Source organism: Oncorhynchus keta, chromosome 28 (assembly GCF_023373465.1).
Source record: "Oncorhynchus keta strain PuntledgeMale-10-30-2019 chromosome 28, Oket_V2, whole genome shotgun sequence".
Classification (NCBI taxonomy): Eukaryota; Metazoa; Chordata; class Actinopteri; order Salmoniformes; family Salmonidae; genus Oncorhynchus; species Oncorhynchus keta.
Genome location: NC_068448.1, coordinates 24,899,608 through 24,921,733, shown reverse-complemented (window position 1 = coordinate 24,921,733; position 22,126 = coordinate 24,899,608). Strand labels below are relative to the sequence as shown.

Below are 22,126 nucleotides of genomic sequence, written 5' to 3'. Positions count from 1 at the left end.
TCTCTATCACAGACACAGTCCCCAAACAGCACACACCTCTATCACAGACACAGTGCCCAAACAGCACACATCTCTATCACAGACACAGTGCCCAAACAGCACACATCTCTATCACAGACACAGTCCCCAAACAGCACACATCTTTATCACAGACACAGTGCCCAAACAGCACACATCTCTATCACAGACACAGTCCCCAAACAGCACACATCTCTATCACAGACACAGTGCCCAAACAGCACACATCTCTATCACAGACACAGTCCCCAAACAGCACACATCTATCACAGACACAGTCCCCAAACAGCACACATCTATCACAGACACAGTCCCCAAACAGCACATCTCTATCACAGACACAGTCCCCAAACAGCACATCTCTATCAGACACTGTCCCCAAACAGCACATCTCTATCAGACACTGTCCCCAAACAGCACATCTCTATCAGACACTGTCCCCAAACAGCACATCTCTATCACAGACACAAGTCCCCAAACAGCACACATCTCTATCACAGACACAGTGCCCAAACAGCACACATCTCTATCACAGACACAGTCCCCAAACAGCACACATCTCTATCACAGACACAGTCCCCAAACAGCACACATCTCTATCACAGACACAGTCCCCAAACAGCACACATCTCTATCACAGACACAGTCCCCAAACAGCACACATCTCTATCACAGACACAGTCCCCAAACAGCACACATCTCTATCACAGACACAGTGCCCAAACAGCACACATCTCTATCACAGACACAGTCCCCAAACAGCACACATCTCTATCACAGACACAGTCCCCAAACAGCACACAACTCTATCACAGACACAGTCCCCAAACAGCACACATCTCTATCACAGACACAGTGCCCAAACAGCACACATCTCTATCACAGACACAGTCCCCAAACAGCACACATCTATCACAGACACAGTCCCCAAACAGCACACATCTATCACAGACAGTCCCCAAACAGCACACATCTATCACAGACACAGTGCCCAAACAGCACACATTTCTATCACAGACACAGTCCCCAAACAGCACACATCTCTATCACAGACACAGTGCCCAAACAGCACACATCTCTATCACAGACACAGTCCCCAAACAGCACACATCTCTATCACAGACACAGTCCCCAAACAGCACACATCTCTATCACAGACATAGTCCCCAAACAGCACACATCTCTATCACAGACACAGTCCCCAAACAGCACACATCTCTATCATAGACACAGTCCCCAAACAGCACACATCTCTATCATAGACACAGTCCCCAAACAGCACACATCTATCACAGACACAGTCCCCAAACAAGACACATCTCTATCACAGACACAGTCCCCTAACAGCACACATCTCTATCACAGACACAGTCCCCAAACAACACACATCTCTATCACAGACACAGTCCCCAAACAGCACACATCTATCACAGACACAGTCCCCAAACAGCACACATCTCTATCACAGACACAGTCCCCAAACAGCACACATCTCTATCACAGACACAGTCCCCAAACAGCACACATCTCTACCACAGACACAGTCCCCAAACAGCACACATCTCTACCACAGACACAGTCCCCAAACAGCACACATCTCTATCACAGACACAGTCCCCAAACAGCACATCTCTATCAGACACTGTCCCCAAACAGCACACATCTCTATCACAGACACAAGTCCCCAAACAGCACACATCTCTATCACAGACACAGTGCCCAAACAGCACACATCTCTATCACAGACACAGTCCCCAAACAGTACACATCTCTATCACAGACACAGTCCCCAAACAGCACACATCTATCACAGACACAGTCCCCAAACAGCACACATCTATCACAGACACAGCATGCTTAGCTATGTGTCGCTATGTGTCTGTGTTTGCATGATTATGCCCTGCTTGGATATGCATGAGCCTGCTATGGTGTTCGTATGAGAGAACGGGCAAACGCAGCAAGATAAACAAAGAACTAGACAGCAAGATGGAAGAGGATAAGATGAAGATTGTCCAATCTCCAACGAATGCATAAAGTGTACAATGTTGCATTTCTAGTAGTGTAAGTAGGCTGGAGGTTCTTAGATAATAATACAGTGTATGGTCAAATCTGACCAAGAATTCTGTTCCATGTAACAAACCAGATTAGTTTTCTTCAGCTCGCTTGGCAGAGAATGTCAATTCAGCCTGATCTAAACAAGCCTAATCCAGGCCCAAAGCTGCTGGGCCTCTGGAATGCCAATCATACACTCCCAGGCAGCACTAATCCAACCCTAGCAATCTCACTCCGCAGTCAGATGCTAATGCATTTCTTCCATTACAGTTACAGCGACATGCACGGGTTGTTCGGCCAAGTCTGGCGTGTTTCTCAAGCAAATGTCCTGTCTTCTTTGGCTCCTCGGAGTCAGAGAAGAGCACAGAGCTGCTCGTGACCCAGTAGCTGTAACTAGAGTATAGCAGTGAGACATCTGGGACCATGGGGATAGAAGAATGTTGGATTGGAGCACATTTAACAAATCTGATCTAACAATAAGGATGTTTGTCAAATCCATCATGATTTTCGTAACAGGCCCACAATGTGTTTTCACTGCATAAGATTTAGAAGTTGTACCTTTTCAGGTTTAGAAGAAGTGACTGCTAAATGGTAACTTGTGTTCGTATAAACTGATAGCCTAGCGAAATCAGTGGTGGCAGTCAAAGTCGTTTTTAAATGTAATGCAGTTGATTTGTGAAAATAACATGAACATGTATTAGGGTTGACATCCATACAGCATTATCCTCCAATTTTTACCTCAACATAGTGTGAAATACACATATAAACAACAGACTAAATGTAGGATCATTTTGCCTGGGGGAAATGATTACATTCGGGAACTTTCCCCAATGGCATTTCCATTTTTTTCCGGCACTGAGCTAATTTCAGGTCTGCTGAGCGCAAACTTGAACATTGTGAAAATTCTGTGCAACTTTAAAAAAAAACATCTACTCACCACCACTTATGGTGTAAACACGGTCCAGTTCAAAGGAATAGCACAGATCCATATATGGCAATTGTCTATTTGCATGTAGGTATACTGCAGCTCTGATCGGTTAAGCCGCACTGGTCTGTATAGTATGGGCAGAGTCTTGCCTGTCAATGCAATAGAATCCTACTCCGGTGCCTACAAGAAAGTCTCTTCCATAGTTAGTTTTGCATACCAAGTCTTGCATAGTCCGTTTTGTTTCAGTTTGTTGCATTGAAGTTGGCTTATATTGGCAATTCCCACAATAGAAGGACACGTTGACAGTGTTAACTAAAGGGGAAAATCAGAAAGTTAAGTGAAGTTAAATCTCATGCTTCTCTGCAGGCTGATATTTCTTCTGCTTGTCAGTCCCGTGGGAGCTGTGTGCCCACGCACACGCGCAGCTTAGACGGAACATTGCCCTTTACTGCATCTATGGTCAATGTGGAGCTTAGAAACAAGCACATCTCTCCCACCTGGAACTGCCATCCAGAAGGTAGAGCATGTAGAGGGTGGAACTCACCGCCAGTGGAGCAGAGTCCCGTCCGTCCAGGCCCAACCACAGAAGGTCCGGGGAGCTTCAGAGTGTTGTCCGTTTCGCCTGGTGGTCTGAGGTCACTAGGGGCAGTGGGCTTCTGCTGCTGGAGGAGACCAGGGGAGAGATGAGCACACTAACAGCTGTCAATCCCATCTAAAACCACCATCACAGCATAGCAGACGATTAGCACAGCCCGAATTAGCCCCACACTATGATATTAAATTAAGAAAGCGTCCCAGTGATTGCTTCCACGTTGCCGTGCATCAGCATTCCTAATATGGATGATAGCCTCAGATGGCTGGCTGCTGATTAGAACACAGAGGACACAAGCCATTCAGCCAGCGAGCCAGTCAGCCACACAGAGACTCGTTGGGGAAAAAAACGAGGCAGCAAAGGTACAGTTGCTCCAAATAAGAACCTCAGGGGAAAAAAACAGATTTGAGATGAGGTTATGGGAGGAGGGGGGAGAGCAACACAAATAAAACCCTGTGGCAGCTAACTGTATAATAAAAAGGCAGTATAAATAGATATGATAGGATAATAAATAGAAAAGACAGCTTTATAGGGCCCTCCAGTTACATTTGATGAGACGGGGATAGGAGAAGGGAAATTAAAAGGGATGGAAAGGAAAGCGAGGCAGAGAGAGGGAGGAGAGGAGTGAGGGGAGAGGCTGTAACTCTCCCGGAGTCCCGGTGGCCAGGGTTGGCTATTAAACAGAGACACAGACTGTCACGAGGACCTCAGTCAGGGAGACATATTTCCTGATGAAGTACCTGTATGTAAGATATTCATCCTCGCAGGATGGAGCAGTACCATGGTGGAAAAATACATGTTTAGGGGAAAAGGTCAAACGCCATGGTTCAATTTCATGTCAAAGCAGAACGTGGAGGAGCCCAGGGACCTTTATTTAGGTCTTTGTCCATGTCTTTCTCTGTGTAAGCAGTGTGTCACACAGGAGAAAAGATCATTGGAAATGTGTTTTTTTGCATATCCTACTCTCCCTGAGACACCCTTAGAGTGTGGGGTCACGGCCACATTATCAATTAGGGTTAAGTGCCTTGCTCAAGGGCACATCGGCAGATTTTTCCTATTAATGGCCCAATGCTCCAACTGCTAGGCTACCTGGTGCCCTTATATGTAGCTACTAGAGGTAAATAACATCTTATTAATCACACAGCGTTCCAGAGCACAGGTGAGTCAGATGACAGGCAGCATGGCAGCCATGGTGGGATGAGGGGAGAGATGGAGGGATGAGGGGAGGGATGAGAGGAGATGCAGGTCATACCTGAGGTAGGAGACTGTTGGAAGACTGTTTAACTGTAGTGTTCCCATCTGGGGAGGCAGGATAGACAGCAGTTAGTTAGGTCATCATGAATAAGGTAGTACAATTATCATATTTCATTTCTATTCAATGTATTCAATCTCAAGACTGCCAGGGATGATATTATGCAAAGTTAATAGGAAAGGGAAGTATAATAAAGCTCATGTTTTATGCACATGGTATTGTGGGTAGTATTGGAGACAATGGCCAGACAGACACTTTTAAAACAGAAAGAAGAGCAGACAATTAAGCAGCCAGCAAAGATGAGCCTTCCTCAAACCAACCCATTAAACATCTTAACAACATTACTTTGTAACGCAAGTCAAGGGCTGGACATCTAGTCATTCATCAAAATAAAAGGGGAAGTGATTACATCAGCAATCAGGCTCTCCACATTCATTTCTATGACACTGTTTAGTGACACACAATTCATTTATTAGGAATGTGACAGAACAGAAAGCCTGGGGGACAGTTTAAAAACATTCATATCAACAGACAGGGACTCCAATGTGCTGTTAATTAAATCCCATTTAATCCAATGAAACGCACTGTCATTCAAAAGCCAAAGCTAAGGAATGAGTCCTCTGATACAGCTATGACCATCCTGAGGAGGATATCACACATTAGCATATTCCAAGCTCTCTCCTACTGATGCTGTTGAGGTTAAACCTGAGCTGTATTTGGGTAAAGGGTTACAACCAGACAGAGTGGAAGCAGGCAGGGTTTAGGGAGCGGTTGGAAAACTGACCCCTTCTCCATTCCATCCCTGGTGTAATGCTGCTAGGAATGAGGGGTGACACTTTTCAAAGCACCAGGGAGGGGGCATGTGGGTGGAGTGGGGCGAGGTTGCAAGTGATCCTTATTCTTCAGGCTGAGGGAGCAGTGTTTTATCACACATCATATTCCATCAATTAGGAATCAATTAATTAGGAATCATGAAGGGATTTGAATATCATCCTTGATCCAATCCAAATCCCTTTCTACACTCCTGTCTAAGTGTGTACCTTTCTGGGATGGGGGGTCCAGTGCGGACTGGGGGACTTTGGTCTGGGCAGACAGCAGCAGTTCATACGTGTGATCCTCCTCCTCAGTCTCCCCCCTCTCATCGATGCTGCTGTTAGTGAATAGAGCCTGTGAGGGAGAGATGGGAGACAGGGTCAGCACAGTACAGAACACCCATACCACCTCTGTTAGGCTTGTGCAGCATTCATCTCAAACTGTCCTGTGACGCTGAGGACTCATACAGTGAGATAAGTCACTCCACAGTGCCCTCTCATGGTTGTACTGGACCTTACGGTCATCCATACAGTCCTTAGCTCGTTCCTTACACACAAAACTAGCAGGAACTAATTGATTGCTTTGGCCAAAAGTAATGGAAAGGGGGATACCTAGTCAGTTGCACAACTGAATGCCTTCGACCGAATGAGTCTTCCGCATTTAACCCAACCATTACAACATGGTCCATCAAAACAGAGCTTTAATGACCATAGATTCTGACCTCTGAGCTAAGCTCCTCCACATGGCCTGGGGCAGGTTGGGCTTGGTGAGCCAGCCGGTCTTTCTGTAATTGACAAACAGAGAACGAAATCACTGACTGTGCTCAGACATTAGCTTGACACATATCTTGAAGTACTGTAGAAGGTCGGTTGAACTGGAGCATTGAAATCAAACAAAGATGTTAACACTAGAAAAGCTGAGAGCGTGTCATGTGGACGCAAAACTAATGTACTTTTCTAATTATACATTTTAGTCATGTCCTCCCCCCGCCCACGTACTTTTCCTAAGTAAGTCTAGATAACACACTGTAATTATTTTCATCTTGATATCACAAGCAGAATTTGTTTTATAAGCCGTTTTAAGAGGACATGTTTTTTTTTTTATGCCTACCCTCATTCAATGGCACTACACTCACTGGCCAATTTATTGGCTACACCCATCTAGTACCGGGTCGGACACCCCTTTACCTCCATGCAGCCGTGATGGCATCACGCCGTTGCTGCAGATTGGACGGAGGTACATTCAAGCTGTGAACAGCCTGTTCCATCTCATCCCAAAGAGGCTCTAGTGGGTTGAGGTCTGGGTTCTGCATTGGCCACTCAAGTAAACTGAACTCGCTGTGATGTTCCAGGTGATGTTTTTCCACTCCTCAATTGTCCAGTGTTAGTGATCACATGCCCACCGGAGCCGCTTCTTCTTGTTTTTAGCTGATAGGATGGAACCCGGTGTGGTCGTCTGCTGCAATAACCCATCCGTGACTAGGACCTACGAGATGTGCATTCTAAGATACTGTTCTGCACACCACTGTTCTACTACACAGCTATTTGTCTGTGGTCAGCCTGTTAGCTTGCACCATTCTTGCCATTCTCCTTGGACTTCTCCCATCAACAAGCTGTATTTTTGTTTGTCGAGGCCATTTCTGAGATAGTGGATCCGGCACGCCTGGACTCGACGATCATACCACGCTCAAAGTCGCTTAGGTCACTCGTTTTTCCCATTCAAATGTTCAATCGAACAGTAACTGAATGCCTCGATGCCTGTCTGCCTGATTTATATAGCAAGCCACGGCCATGTTACTCACTGTCTGTAGGAGCGATCCATTTTTGTGAATGGGGTGGTGTACCTAATACACTGGTCGGTGAGTGTATATTGAAACTAATTTCACACATATAACTAGCTTAAGAGTTATCTGCAGACAAGATTACATTGACAATAGTCTGATGGGTGAGAATAGTATCAATATATGAAGAATCTGATGAACAGGGCAGTTTAACAGAGCGCCAAAGAGTTACTTTTTCAAACTTTTTGACATTTGATGTCTAGCAGATTCTGTAGTTTCCAAATCACTCTTAGAAATTAACCCCTGAGCTCTATTATTTCAAATAATAAACGGGGTAGTTTGTCTCCTGGTTGCTGATTGGTTGAAAGCTGTGGTATATCAGACAATATACCACAGGGGGTTGTGGTACATGGCCAATATACCACGGCTAAAGGCTGCATCCAGGCACTCCGCGTTGCACTGTACATAAGAACAGCCATTAGCTGTGGTATATTGGCCATATACCACACCCCCGCGGGCCTTTTTGGCAGAATGATGGCGATTCCATAAACTCCCTACATGCACTCGCAACACTCAAAGCACAGTAATATATTTAAACTCAAAATATGCCATTCTGTTCTTTTGAAATGCATTTTCTTAGTTTCATAATGGTCTTTAACAAATTAATAACAATTTTTTTTATTTCATGGATTTTAACACTTTAATTGTAGTGTTTTAGTGGTTTTCATTTGTACACATAGCCTACGGTTACATTAACTAATGAAAATGCTACTGTGTACTTTGAAATACATTTTCTTTCGTAGTGTAATGTTACCTAAGACCTTCATAAACACAACCAAATTATTATATGAAATGTATTTATTAGACTGTTAGAATGTTGATGTCCAAAAGAATCGTCATTGTCCCAGGCTTTTCTAGTGATAAAGAGATATGCTGTCATAATTTCTAAATCCAGTCCACTCAACAACAATTAAATGCAGAGAACTATTGCCCTCTAGTGGAGAAAAAATATTTTAGATGCCCAGCCATGCAAACTTCTTGAGTCACATGTTGTGTGTTTCTGTGGTGGAAGGCAGAGTTCCAGACCAACCTTTCCGGCTTCACTGTCAGGCCGTCCAGAGTCCCTGTCGGAGGACTTCCCGCTAGCCAGGCTGTCTAGAGAGTGACAGGAGGTGGCCTCAAAGAGAGCCTCATACGGGCTCTCTTCCTCAGGCCCCGGGGCCAGCCCCGAGAGCAGTGCACTCACCACCTCCATCTCACCTACAACACACACATTTTAACACACATATTGATACTCGTACAAATACAGGTGGCAATGCACAGCATCACACAGGTAGAGAGCCTTGGCTGGTGGTTACGTGTTAACACCATATCCTCTAACGGCTCACTTCACTTTAGGTTTTCTGTATAGATACGACATACCTTTTTTCCTCGGGCTAGGGCTCTCATTAGGTGGAGGGAGAGGGGGAGGAGGCAAGTCCAAAACAGGGGGATTTCCTGACATATGACCTGCAGAGAGATAAAGAAGAAAAGGTCATTCAAATAATATCATTAGTCAGAAAAAACATTTTGGGAAATCAGTTTGTGGTTAAGGTAAGGTCATCTTTCCTTATAATCCCACAGGGAACCATTTATGTCTGTTTTTCTTACCCAAAATTAGAGCTGCTATCTGCCGGCTTGTCTGAGAGGGCATCTCTCTGACAGTGTCCAGCGCAGTCAGGCCCTTGTTGTCCACCATGTTGACATTAACCCCTGGAGCAGGACGGGGAAGAGACACAGAGGACAGAGCAGGGGATAAGGGGAAGAGAGAGAGACGAGCAGGGGGTTATATCTGCATTATTCAGCGGGTAGAAACATGTTGTATCTTATGAGCATGTTGACTAAATGGAGACGTCAGTGTCTGACCTTCCCTCAGAAGTTTCTGCACCACATCGGTTTTCCCAAAGAGTGCCGCTTCATGGAGGGCACTGCCCTTCTCCGTCTGCAGAGAGACAACAAACAGAACATAATCAAAACAATGCTGTGGCTGAGCAATAACAAAAGATGACATCAGAGTAGACAACAGGTCAGCAACATACAGAACAGCAAAGGTCAGATCTCTAACCCGAACCCTCCCTGCTGAGAGGAACAGATGAAGACCTGCTATCTAGACCGCCACCAAGGTTTGATTCTGATTCCTCTCATCTTGGTCAGCTAGGGCATACAGCTTAAAGCTAAACTAGCAGGATACTTCCTGAACACACAGGACAGGTTTGATCAGCGTGAAATAGAAGTTTGGCTTTGGTTATTTATCCGCTGGCGGACACCACCCCGGTGTGTTTTGCTATGGCAAATTATTTGGTTGAGGAATCAAACTAGATTATTTTCCAGCTCGCTGCGCCATGCTAATGGAAACCGCAGGACGCAAGACCTGAAGGATTCTTGGTGGCCCAGACCTGCCACAGAGCAGAGATGAGGGAAGTGGAGGTAGGACACGACTGATGGATGGCACAGTCTGGTATAAGAAGAGAAGAGGGCCAAAAGCCCCCTTAAACAGTCAAATATTGATGGGAAACTCTGTTACGGAGGAATGTAAATGCTTTTTTATGCTGGATTATGTTGTGTTGTTGTATATTTTAATTATGTAATGTATTGATTGTTGCTGCCTTCTTGGCCAGGTCGCCCTTGAAAAAGAGACTCTGGGTCTCAATGGGCTTTTCCTGGTTAAATAAAGGTTAAATGAAATAAAACACTGGTTCTTTAGTCTAAATAAAGAGCTCAAGAGGTTTAAGTCAAGAGCCTATGAGTTTGTAGGCCTAAATGCTGCAATGGTATATACACAACATAACATTATGGACACATTCAGTCTCTATATATCCACATAACTACGCTCTCACAACAACACACTGAACCTGATCATTGAACAGGCAGGAGAGACAACTGACCCAGTGTTCTCTTCAGTCCTTACCTCATAGTTGATGTCCATGCCAGCGTCCAGCAGCACCTCCACCACGGCCAGGTGTCCGTTGCGTGACGCCAGGTGCAGCGGCGTGTGTTTCTTGGTGTTGCAGCTAAGCAGGTTGGGGTGGGCGGTGAGCAGCAGCTTGACCACCTCCAGGCGGCCGTAGAGCGCCGCCAGGTCCAGCGGCGTCTCAAACTTGTTGTTCCTCATGGTGGGGTCGGTCAGCTCCTCCAGCAGCAGACGCACCACCTGGGTGTGGCCGTACTGAGCGGCACAGTGGAGAGGGGTCTCGTTGTCGTTGTTCTGTTGGAGGGGGGAGGAAGGGGGACCAGAAAGGAAAGGGGGAGGGATGGGAGGCAGGGGGTGAGCATCCACATAGAGGAAGTAGAGAAAGAGGTGGGGGTGGATATTGGGAAGGAGGGAGGAAAGAAGGGAGGGAGCATTAAGTGAGTCATGGTCCAGCTTCCAGAAAGCAGTGATTGAGGACTCATGATTGTGTCACGTCAGTTAAGCCAATCAGTGCTTAGCAACCACCATATTAGCCAGTATGTCTAAAGGTAATTGAAGAGCACCAATCAGGATGATGAGGCCCAAGGAAAGCGCTGGCTAGCTGAGAGAAAGGGATGCTGGGAGGATGCTGGGGGGTGGGGACTGAAGTCATGACTGGGAACAGTCCCTGTTGAGTAGAACTGTCTAACACCTGCTTCATATAGGGCATGACCTGCTGTAAATGTGACGAAAGGACAATCTGTTGACATTTAGTAAAGGCCACGATAATAAGGAAAGACACTTCTGTGATGACAATATGTCATGTGTTGCTTGGTTGTTTAAGTAAACTGCTTCGTGCAGACAGAGGTAGAGGTGACAGCCAGTGTGAGAGTGTTGAGTGGTGTGGTGACCGACAGTGTAGTGAGTGTGATCCATGCAGTGCTTCACATGCAGAGGAGGCATGCGTTACCAGGGTGACCCTGCGAGATATTGCTAGAGAGACACGGCTCATACGTCAATACAATCTATGGTCCTGAGAGCAGAACAGCGGCTGAGGAACTGACTAGTAACAGAGATGATGGCAATCCTGAGGTCAAAGTTCTGACTGCACAGGGATACAGACTATGAGTGAAATGGATGGAATATATATACTTTTTAAAAAAAAGAAGAGATTCTCCAAACGCAGAGAGCAAGGATCAAAACTATATGTTCACTAGAACAACATTACATCAATAGCATTACAAACACAGCTTTTACACTCAAAAACCATCCATAACACAGGCAATAAAGTTGATGCAGAGCGAGTTGCAGCATATTCTGTAGCCAAATGTCATCTCTATATCATATGGAGAGAATATCAGAGATACTATCAGAATACTTTGGGAGAGGGTCAGACATATGTTCACATTGTAACATAATCACAAACATCATATCTAGCCTGTGTCAGCAGCATATACAGTAGAGTGGACTTGTGTTCAAATCTCCATTCCTTACTTCTTATTACCAAGTACTCCCACCAGCAGCCAGAAGAGGGAGATTACAATACAGCCTGGTACATCAGCGGAGACAAAATAATGGTCTTAATAACCAATGCATATCCAACTCAAAACTATTTATATGTAATGACACTATATTCTCTCTCAGATTCATCACAAAGGCTAGGTCATATTCTAGGTCATATTCCTAGAAGGGCAGACTGGGAACACTAGCTAACACACAGGACATTCCAGTGTCAACTCAAGTGGCTGACAACACTAGCTGTATGCTGTGTACAACATGCAGGTTTGACAGTTTGTAAACACAGTGCAAACCTAAAGGTAATGAATGAATAACTGTTGCAAGAGACCAACCATAACCTCCCCCAAGGCTAGCCACTCTGTGCCAGTCAACAACAATTGTGTACCAGGGTGTGGCAACAATGCCAGTCTGCAACATGCCCGGAGTGCCAGTCATGCCACAGACACCTAGGAGCAGCCGACAGCTGGCAGGAGAATACCCACACACTTTGTGCTAGGTTGGGTTGCTCCCTGGAGGAGGAGGTGCCAGCTGAGTCTTTATTCTGCCATCAGAGGCAGGATCATGGAGACGGGGGTCGGGGGGAGGTTACAGGGCACCCAGGACAGGTGTTGGCCCCTCCCCTCTGACTAACACAAAGATCAGTAGGTAACTACTCCTGTGTTGTTCAAGGTACAGAGCGAGAGAGAGCGAGAGAGAGCGAGAGAGAGCGAGAGCGAGAGAGAGCGAGAGAGAGCGAGAGAGAGCGAGAGAGAGCGAGAGACAGAGACAGAGACAGAGACAGAGACAGAGAGAGCGAGAGAGCGAGAGAGCGAGAGAGCGAGAGAGAGACAGAGAGACAGAGAGAGAGAGAGAGTGAGAGGTCTTACTACACTGGCAAAAACAGGTTACAGCTTGAGCTGAAAGAAAGGAGAAATAAAAATGTACAATCCGAGGGAATACCAAACAATACCTGGCTTTCTGGAAAGACGGGGAGAGAGAGAGAGAGGGGCCGGCTGAGAGAGAGGCTGGCTGAGAGAGGCTTGGTCTGACCCTGTGTGAGCTGCACTAAACAAACAAAGACCACGGAGCAGAAGAACACTCCAAAACAAAAAGCCTCTGTTAGGGAAATAAACCACAAGCCTGCTCGGGTTTTGTCAGTTAAGGTTTGGGATTTGACTAATTGTTCCTTCCTGCGTTTCCTCTGTGTTTTTGGTCTAAATTAAGGTTTGATCTTTGTTTCTCTCTCAGTCTCCCTCTCTCTGTCCATCTCTGTTTCTCTTTCCCCGTTTGCTGCAGGAGCATGAAACGACCACACACAAAGGAGCATGGCGTCACGCATCTGTGACGCACCGTCAACTGTTGTGTCATCACAAGCTTTTTAATAGATTCAACTCTCAACTGTTAGATGCAGGCTACTTCAGAGGAACATGTTTTATAGCCTTGGGTTTTATAGCCTTGGGTTTTATAGCCTTGGGTATACATGTTTACTTGCACAGCCTGGATAAATCTGCAATAACAATATCCAAATAGAAACCAGCTTCAATCTCTATGTGCGCTGGCTAACTGCTCGGATTATGGCCGATTGAATTCTACCTGCAAAAACCAAGACTTCCTCAAGATTTATGGCAAAAAGAGAGACATATTTGCCATATCATGAACACATGATCAGTGTCTAGTTTTAAGACACCAAAAACCACATCATCACCAATGAAGTCTGAGACTCCAGAGGATCCCCTCCTCTCTGTCTCAGTGGTGTGGCCAGTGTGGTTCGTTCCGTGGCTTTGAGTCTGACAACATCTGATCATATTAGCCACGGCTGGCCTCTCTGGGCAGCAGTGGAGAAGAGCAAAGCGTAGGGTGAGCCGCATGAATCAGACCTTCCCTGTGACGCCTCCTTCACTCCACACTAGCCTACTTGCACAGGGGTCCACGTGAGCCTGCAAACCAACAGCTGTTCAAATGCTAACATAAGAAAGTAGATGGCCACACATACACTCCTGTCCTGGTCATCCACATTGGGGTGTTGACTGATGTGATGGCAGCTACAGTCAAGAGAAGGATTAGTACACTATGATGTAATCCAGGATAGTACACAGTATGAAGCCAGTGTGAACAACAGTGATAGATGCACAATAGGTGCACAATAGGCGGCAGGTAGCCTAGTGGTTAGAGCGTTGGACTAGTAACCGAAAGGTTGCAAGATCGAATCCGTGAGTAGACAAAAATCTGTTGTTCTGCCCCTGAACAAGGCAATTTTAAATTAACCCACTGTTCCTAGGCCGTCATTGAAAATAAGAATTTGTTCTTAACTGACTTGCTAAGTAAAAAAAAAAAAAATTAAACGTTTTTTTTTAATTTTTTTAAATAGCCTGATAAATGGGCCTTCATCTTAAATCTAGACTCCAGTGCGTGTCAAACACACTCAGATTAAAGTGCTTTCTCAGATTAAATCTGAACAGAACACTAACCAGGAACATCTGGAGATTAGGCCTAACTTCTGCACTGTTGTGATGCCAATCACACTCACACTAGAATGTTCCAATTCGGGAAGAGAAGAAACGTGCTGCAGTCCGACTATGTACTGTAGGGCTACTGGCTGAGATGCTAACGAGGAGAGACTAGTGACCTCTGGCATGTAATGTGCTCGCTGGGCTGGCGGAGCAAGGAATAGGAGGGGTTACGTCATGCTCTGCCCTCTGGTTAAGGGGGGTGGGGCAAGGGACAAGCAGCTGTTGTGGCCACAGGGTTGCCCAAACGCTGCACGCGACTACTCGTAGTATACACACATATTTGTAAATCCCTGTTTCTCACATGTCCGCACAGAGGCAAGCTCATCTCAAATGCCTGGAAACTGAAGATAGCGGATTGGGTAGCCAGGCAACCCAAACTCCTTGATTCGGCCAACAGCAACTCCACGCCCACGGACGTTAGTTTCTTCTCCAGAGCCAGAATTCAAGTGGGTAAAGCAGCGTTTTGAAAATTTGTCATTGGCTTTGCTACTTCGATTTGTTAGAGATGAACCAATCACTGATGACTTTGTTTTGTACAACACCCTTCATTTTGACATCACCACAAACGACTTCAACGATGGCAGTCTCAGACTGAAGTATGTGGCGAACAGTTTAAATCATCAGGCAAGTAGATGGTAGCTTTCTCCAGCATCTCTCTCTTCTCCTCCACTGGCCACAAGCAACAACTCAACCTACAGCAGAAAATCAGGCATATGCTGGATGTGATTAAGCATAAAGGATGAAGGAAAAGAAACCTGTCCATCAAAATAGACAGATGCCCTTCTGAGGGGCTCTAGCTTGCATGGATGTATGTAGAAATGTTTAAGGAGATATGGAGAAAAAGGGTTGGTGTCGGATCTGATGTGTGGCAGTCGACAGAGACGGACACAGGTGCTAAGCTGAAGCCAATGAGAATGCTAACAGACTGTGGGGCAGTGTGCCAGTAGCGCAGGCTTCAACCCTTATTACTAACCTATTCAACCTCTCTTTCGTATCGTCTGAGATCCTCAAAGTTTGGAAAGCTGCCGTGGTCATCCCCCCTCTTCAAAGGGGGAGACACTCTGGACCCAAACTGTTATAGACCTATATCCATCATGCCCTTCTAAAATCTTCGAAAGCCATGTTAACAAACAGATCACCGACTATTTTGAATCCCACCGTCCGTTTTATGAGGGTATCCTACCTTCTCCACTATGCAATCTGGTTTCCGTGCTGGTCATGGGTGCACCTCAGCCACGCTCAAGGTCCTAAACAATATCATAACCACCATCGATAAGAGTGTACTGTGCAGCAGTCTTCATCGACCTGGCCAAGGCTTGACTCTGTCAATCACTGCATTCTTATCGGCACTCAATAGCCTTGGCTTCTCAAATGATTTCCTCGCCTGGTTCACCAACTACTTCTCAGATAGAGTTCAGTGTGTCAAATCGGAGGGCCTGTTGTCTGGACCTCTGGCAGTCTATGGGGGTACCATGTGGTTCAATTCTTGGGCTGACTCTATTCTCTGTATATATCAATGATGTCGCTCTTGCTGCTGGTGATTCTCTGATCCACCTCTACGCAGACGACACCATTCTGTTGACATCCGGCCCTTCTTTGGACACTGTGTTAACAAACCTCCAAATGAGCTTCAGTACCATACAACACTCCTTCGAGGCCTCCAACTGCTCTTAAGTGCATGCTCTTCAACTGATTGCTGCCCACACCCTCCCACCAGACTAGCATCACCACTCTGGACGGTTCTGACTTAGAATATGTGGACAACTACAAATACCTAGGTGTCTGGTTAGACTGTAAACTCCCCTTCCAGATTCACATCTCCAATCCAAAATTTAATCTAGAATCGGCTTCCTATTTTGCAACAAAGCATCCTTCACTCATGCTGCCAAACATAGTCAGTTTTACGAGGGTATCCTACCGATCCTTGACTTCGGTGATGTCATTTACAAAATAGCTTCCAACACTCTACTCAGCAAATTGGATGTAGTCTATCACAGTGCCATCCGTTTTGTCACCAAAGCCCCATATACTACCCACCACCGCGACCTGCATGCTCTCGTTGGCTGGCCTTCACTACATATTTGTCGCCAAACCCACTGGCTCCAGGTCATCTATAAGTCTCTGCTAGGTAAAGCCCCACCTTATCTCAGCTCACTGGTCACCATAGCAACACCCGTAGCATGCACTCCAGCAGGTATATTTCACTGGTCACCCCCAAATGACTGGATCGAATTGCAAAAATCTGGAGCTGAAGCTGGAGTCTTCTATCTCCCTCTCTAACTTTAAGCATCATCTGTCAAAGCAGCTTACCAATCACTGTTTAATTTTTTTATTTTAATTTTACCTTTATTTAACTAGGCAAGTCAGTTAAGAACAAATTCTTATTTTCAATGACGGCCTAGTCACTGTTCAGGGGCAGAACGACAGATTTGTACCTTGTCAGCTCGGGGATTTGAACTTGCAACCTTCCGGTTACTAGTCCAACGCTCTAACTACTAGGCTACCCTGCAGGGGGTAGCCCATCTGTAAATAGCACACCCAACTACCTCATCCCCATATTGTTACTTATCCTCTTGCTCTTTGCACACCAGTATATTTACTTGCACATCATCATCTGCACATCTATCACTCCAGTGTTCATGCTAAATTGTAATTATTTTGCCTCTAGGGCCTATTTATTGCCTTACCTCCTTACTCTTCTACACTTGCACACACTGTACATAGACTTTTTATTGTGTCATTGACTGTACATTTATTTATGTGTAACTCTGTGTTGTTGTTTTGTCTCACTACTTTGCTTCATCTTGGCCATGTCACAGTTGTAAATGAGATCTTGTTCTCAACCTGATTAAATAAAGGTTAAATAAAAACATTTTAAAAATATCCCTCTTCAGACAAGCTGGCCCATCCGATTAGAAAGCAAAATCGTTTTCTTTTTTTTTAAAGGCACATTGCATTGTCATTCAATACTAGCTCTCATACCTGGTATGAATCGCAGCCTGTCTGAAATTTCACACTGTTCACTTTTTAGGTTCTCTGGTGTTATTTTCAGGGCACTGTTAGCCTACTGCAAGCAGTGTGTACAGTATGTATTACACTGTGCGTTTCACTTCGCGCAACTGCCATCTGCCATCTCATTCTCCCTCTGTGTAGTATAAAGCTTGGAAGCTGGTTGCATGACTGTGTCGGTGTTCATATTTACCACAGTCAGCCAACCATCTGAAGGTACAGTACATTTTGTTAGGCAGGTGACCTATATTGGAGACAGAGGACTGTTAGACTTGCAGCTTTGACATATTTCAAGAGCAGTACCGCACGTTCCTTGAAAATACCACTATCAGACACCAGGCTTTTTCGATGGAAGAAATTGTTTTTAAAATAGGAGATGAGAAATAACAATAAGCAGAGAAATGATGACTAAGTGTTATATTTTATTTGTATATTACAATCAAGCTTCCATGATAAATCACTTTTCCTTCCAAATCAAATGTTATCAAAATCAATTGGGGCACTATCGGAATATCATCAAGTGGCAGGCCCATTGGAGATGGTAACACTGGGAGAGCGTTGCAGCAACGCTTAATGAACATTACAGCTAGGCAGCACTAAGGCCAGGAGGACAGAGAGAGAGGGTCTGTTTGAGCTGTGTCCAGGCTGAGCTACAGTGCTTCCCTGAGGGGGAGAGCCTGCACTTAAAGCCCCCTCCTCCCCCATAAACCTCTGCCCACAACCACCCCTCCCATTTCTAGCTAGCTAACTCCATGACACACACCCCTATCTTCTCTCCTGCTGCATGTTCCACTGGGTCAGTCATTGCTGCTGCAAGACCAATCAGCCGTGACACCGTTGCCATGACAACATCCCACCTCTCCCTTGCTCTCTTCCACAGTGGTGCAGACTCAAAAGCAGAAAAACAGATAGAGAGAGAGAGACACACACACACACACACACACACACACACACACACACACACACACACATTGAGCAGAGAGCACACTCTGCCTGACATTGATACAAAGAGACTGGTACACAGAAAAGCACCCTCTCCTTGGAAGACATTTCTCTGGTTGTTACAAAAACACTGAGATATTAGGAACCCAAAGAGAGATCCACAGTCACATGATGCCATTACCATCACTGCCAGAGCATCCATCCAGCCTGCATTTATCCATGTTTCTGATTTGTTCATAACAGCTTATCCATTATTTAGGTCTGCTGTGGCCAGGTATTGGAACCCATACTGCTGTATTCCAAAAGCAACAGAGAAGCTAACCCCCACAGACGTCAAATGGTCAGTCTGTCAACTAAACCACATCCTAAACGTTTGCATTAAGAGGAGCAACAATTATACAGTAGTAGAGGACATGTAATGAGGATTCAGTGTTTGGTAAACACATGCTGCATGTCGCTTTAAGGCAACCGAAGCTAAGAGGCTTGAGTTACCACTGAGGAAATGTGACACCATTTTAAAAATAATTTGATTTTCAGATGCTTTCCTCAAAACACAAGCTTTGACCTCTCAACACTCCAGTGATGGTGTTAGCCTCAATTTGATGTGAAGGTAACATTGCCTCTGTCAGTAAGCTAGATGAAGTGTTAACGGTTCAATAATTCTAAATCTCCGGGGGGGAAACTCTCTGACTTGAGCTTGACTGTAAGCGTGAATGTGGCTTCTACACATACAGTAGGACATAATGACCCGAGACAAGCATGAGCACATACACGTCTAGAACAAGGTCAAATGTAGAGAGAAACACCAAGGAAAACACACCGGTCAGAAATGACTGACACGTAACACCTATGTCACTGAAATCACATCCATTCTATTCTATGTTGTGGTTCTGTCCCCATGGGACTAATTGTTCCCTAAAATAAAATCGGGGAGGGGACTGTGGATTGGTCTCCGTCCATCTGTTCATACGTTAGTCACACGCGATCTCTCAGACAGCAATGGCCCCATTTTTACAAAACTTGGGTGAATAATGTGTCTTGCCATAGAGCAGTGTTTCTGCCATAGAGCAGTGTTTCTGCCATAGAGCAGTGTTTCCGCCATAGAGCAGTGTTTCCGCCATAGAGCAGTGTTTCCGGCATAGAGCAGTGTTTCCGGCATAGAGCAGTGTTTCCGCCATAGAGCAGTGTTTCCGCCATAGAGCAGTGTTTCCGCCATAGAGCAGTGTTTCCGCCATAGAGCAGTGTTTCCGCCATAGAGCAGTGTTTCCGCCATAGAGCAGTGTTTCCAGCATAGAGCAGTGTTTCCAGCATAGAGCAGTGTTTCCGCCATAGAGCAGTGTTTCCGCCATAGAGCAGTGTTTCCGCATAGACCAGTGTTTCCGCCATAGAGCAGTGTTTCCGCCATAGAGCAGTGTTTCCGCCATAGAGCAGTGTTTCCGCCATAGAGCAGTGTTTCCGCCATAGAGCAGTGTTTCCGGCATAGAGCAGTGTTTCCGCCATAGAGCAGTGTTTCCGCCATAGAGCAGTGTTTCCGCCATAGAGCAGTGTTTCCGCCATAGAGCAGTGTTTCCGCCATAGAGCAGTGTTTCCGCCATAGAGCAGTGTTTCCAGCATAGAGCAGTGTTTCCGCCATAGAGCAGTGTTTCCGCCATAGAGCAGTGTTTCCGCCATAGAGCAGTGTTTCCGGCATAGAGCAGTGTTTCCGCCATAGAGCAGTGTTTCCGCCATAGAGCAGTGTTTCCGCCATAGAGCAGTGTTTCCGCCATAGAGCAGTGTTTCCGGCATAGAGCAGTGTTTCCGGCATAGAGCAGTGTTTCCGCCATAGAGCAGTGTTTCCGCCATAGAGCAGTGTTTCCGCCATAGAGCAGTGTTTCCGCCATAGAGCAGTGTTTCCGCCATAGAGCAGTGTTTCCAGCATAGAGCAGTGTTTCCGCCATAGAGCAGTGTTTCCAGCATAGAGCAGTGTTTCCGCCATAGAGCAGTGTTTCCGCCATAGAGCAGTGTTTCCGCCATAGAGCAGTGTTTCCGCCATAGAGCAGTGTTTCCGCCATAGAGCAGTGTTTCCGCCATAGAGCAGTGTTTCCGCCATAGAGCAGTGTTTCCGCCATAGAGCAGTGTTTCCGCCATAGAGCAGTGTTTCCGCCATAGAGCAGTGTTTCCGCCATAGAGCAGTGTTTCCGCCATAGAGCAGTGTTTCCGCCATAGAGCAGTGTTTCCGCCATAGAGCAGTGTTTCCGCCATAGAGCAGTGTTTCCGCCATAGAGCAGTGTTTCCGCCATAGAGCAGTGTTTCCGCCATAGAGCAGTGTTTCCGCCATAGAGCAGTGTTTCCGCCATAGAGCAGTGTTTCCGCCATAGAGCAGTGTTTCTGCCATAGAGCAGTGTTTCTGCCATAGAGCAGTGTTTCCGCCATAGAGCAGTGTTTCTGGCATAGAGCAGTGTTTCCGCCATAGAGCAGTGTTTCCGCCATAGAGCAGTGTTTCTGCCATAGAGCAGTGTTTCTGCCATAGAGCAGTGTTTCCGCCATAGAGCAGTGTTTCTGGCATAGAGCAGTGTTTCTGGCATAGAGCAGTGTTTCTGCCATAGAGCAGTGTTTCTGCCATAGAGCAGTGTTTCCGCCATAGAGCAGTGTTTCCGCCATAGAGCAGTGTTTCTGCCATAGAGCAGTGTACTGTTGGGGGTACTGGGGGACCAGGGTTGGGAAACACAGCCATAGAGATCCAGCATTTACAAAATGACACTGATTGGCCCAAGGCGGGAGCTATAGTAATAAACTGGAATTTGTCACACCAGAGAGGAAGCGAGAGTGATAACTAGGCCCAACATCTGTCTTCTCCAACAGGTTTTTAATTTGATTTATTTTTTAAAGATTTTTTTGCTCACCAAGCAAGGACGTTTTGTATGGAGGTCAATGAGTGTCAAATTTGGTTAACAAAAAATGTAATGGCTTGTTTGCTAGGTGTGGCTTATTTAATCGAACAGAAGTTTCACAGTGCTTAGGTTGTTACAAGTGTACGGATATAGCTAGGACACGTGACATCCAGACAACTTTTAGAAAAAAACACTTTATATCAGAGTTATGCCTGTTGTTCACAAGCATATCTGCCCTCTCATTGGCTAGAATGGTCCCACCTGATCTTGCCTCCTCCAGACTGCCTTCTAGTCTGAGTAACAGTATCTTTAGGTAACATTCCACTCCTTGCCACACCTTGTCATTGCCAAAGACTTGACATGGAGTACACGGAGTGGATTAGTTAAAGAGACTGGTACCCAGGCTAAATGCCATTTTTTAAGAATATCTTTTTCATTGTTACAGCGGCCACTTCAATCTGGTCAATATAATGGATAATCTGTGGTCACACACAATCTCAATTGGCCCAACAGGGGGCTGCATCATTCGTGGGGAAGACATGTTTACTGTTGCCTTGTTCATATTTACAACTAATGAGAGAAGACGCTCCCAAAGAGACATACATCAGAGTCCTTCAACATCACGTGACTGTATAAACAGGAAAACTGACTATGGAACACAACTGCAGTAGTACTAATAACATTTCAAATCCACCTTTCCAATTCTTATCAGTTACCAGGTGAAAGTATCTAGAGAGAACCCCAAGAAACCACAAGAAAGGTACCCAGAAAAGGTTAAAGCAAGTCCCCTTATCTCTACAGACTGCCAGTTCAAGCTAAGCAAGCATCAAACCCAAGCATCAAAACTATGCATCAAACCCAAGCACCAAAACCATGCATCAAACCCAAGCACCAAAACCATGCATCAAACCCAAGCACCAAAACCATGCATCAA

The 22,126-nt window shown here is 45.6% G+C and overlaps 1 protein-coding gene across 7 annotated transcripts in view; it reads right to left on the bottom strand.

The window, feature by feature from the left end:
• Positions 1-22,126, bottom strand: part of LOC118360891 (ankyrin repeat and SAM domain-containing protein 1A-like) — a 114,369-nt gene that overhangs the window by 61,491 nt on the left and 30,752 nt on the right. For 6 of the 7 annotated variants that reach the window (XM_035740428.2, XM_035740432.2, XM_035740433.2 and 3 more), the window contains 9 exons: positions 10,383-10,679; positions 9,341-9,416; positions 9,086-9,187; positions 8,858-8,944; positions 8,526-8,695; positions 6,377-6,439; positions 5,883-6,009; positions 4,843-4,889; positions 3,543-3,660 (listed from right to left, as the gene is read on the bottom strand). In XM_035740428.2, coding sequence (XP_035596321.1) covers positions 3,543-3,660; positions 4,843-4,889; positions 5,883-6,009; positions 6,377-6,439; positions 8,526-8,695; positions 8,858-8,944; positions 9,086-9,187; positions 9,341-9,416; positions 10,383-10,679 — 1,087 coding nt within the window. The remainder of the gene's footprint in view (positions 1-3,542; positions 3,661-4,842; positions 4,890-5,882; positions 6,010-6,376; positions 6,440-8,525; positions 8,696-8,857; positions 8,945-9,085; positions 9,188-9,340; positions 9,417-10,382; positions 10,680-22,126) is intronic. The other variant, XM_035740431.2, reaches the window with a different exon arrangement.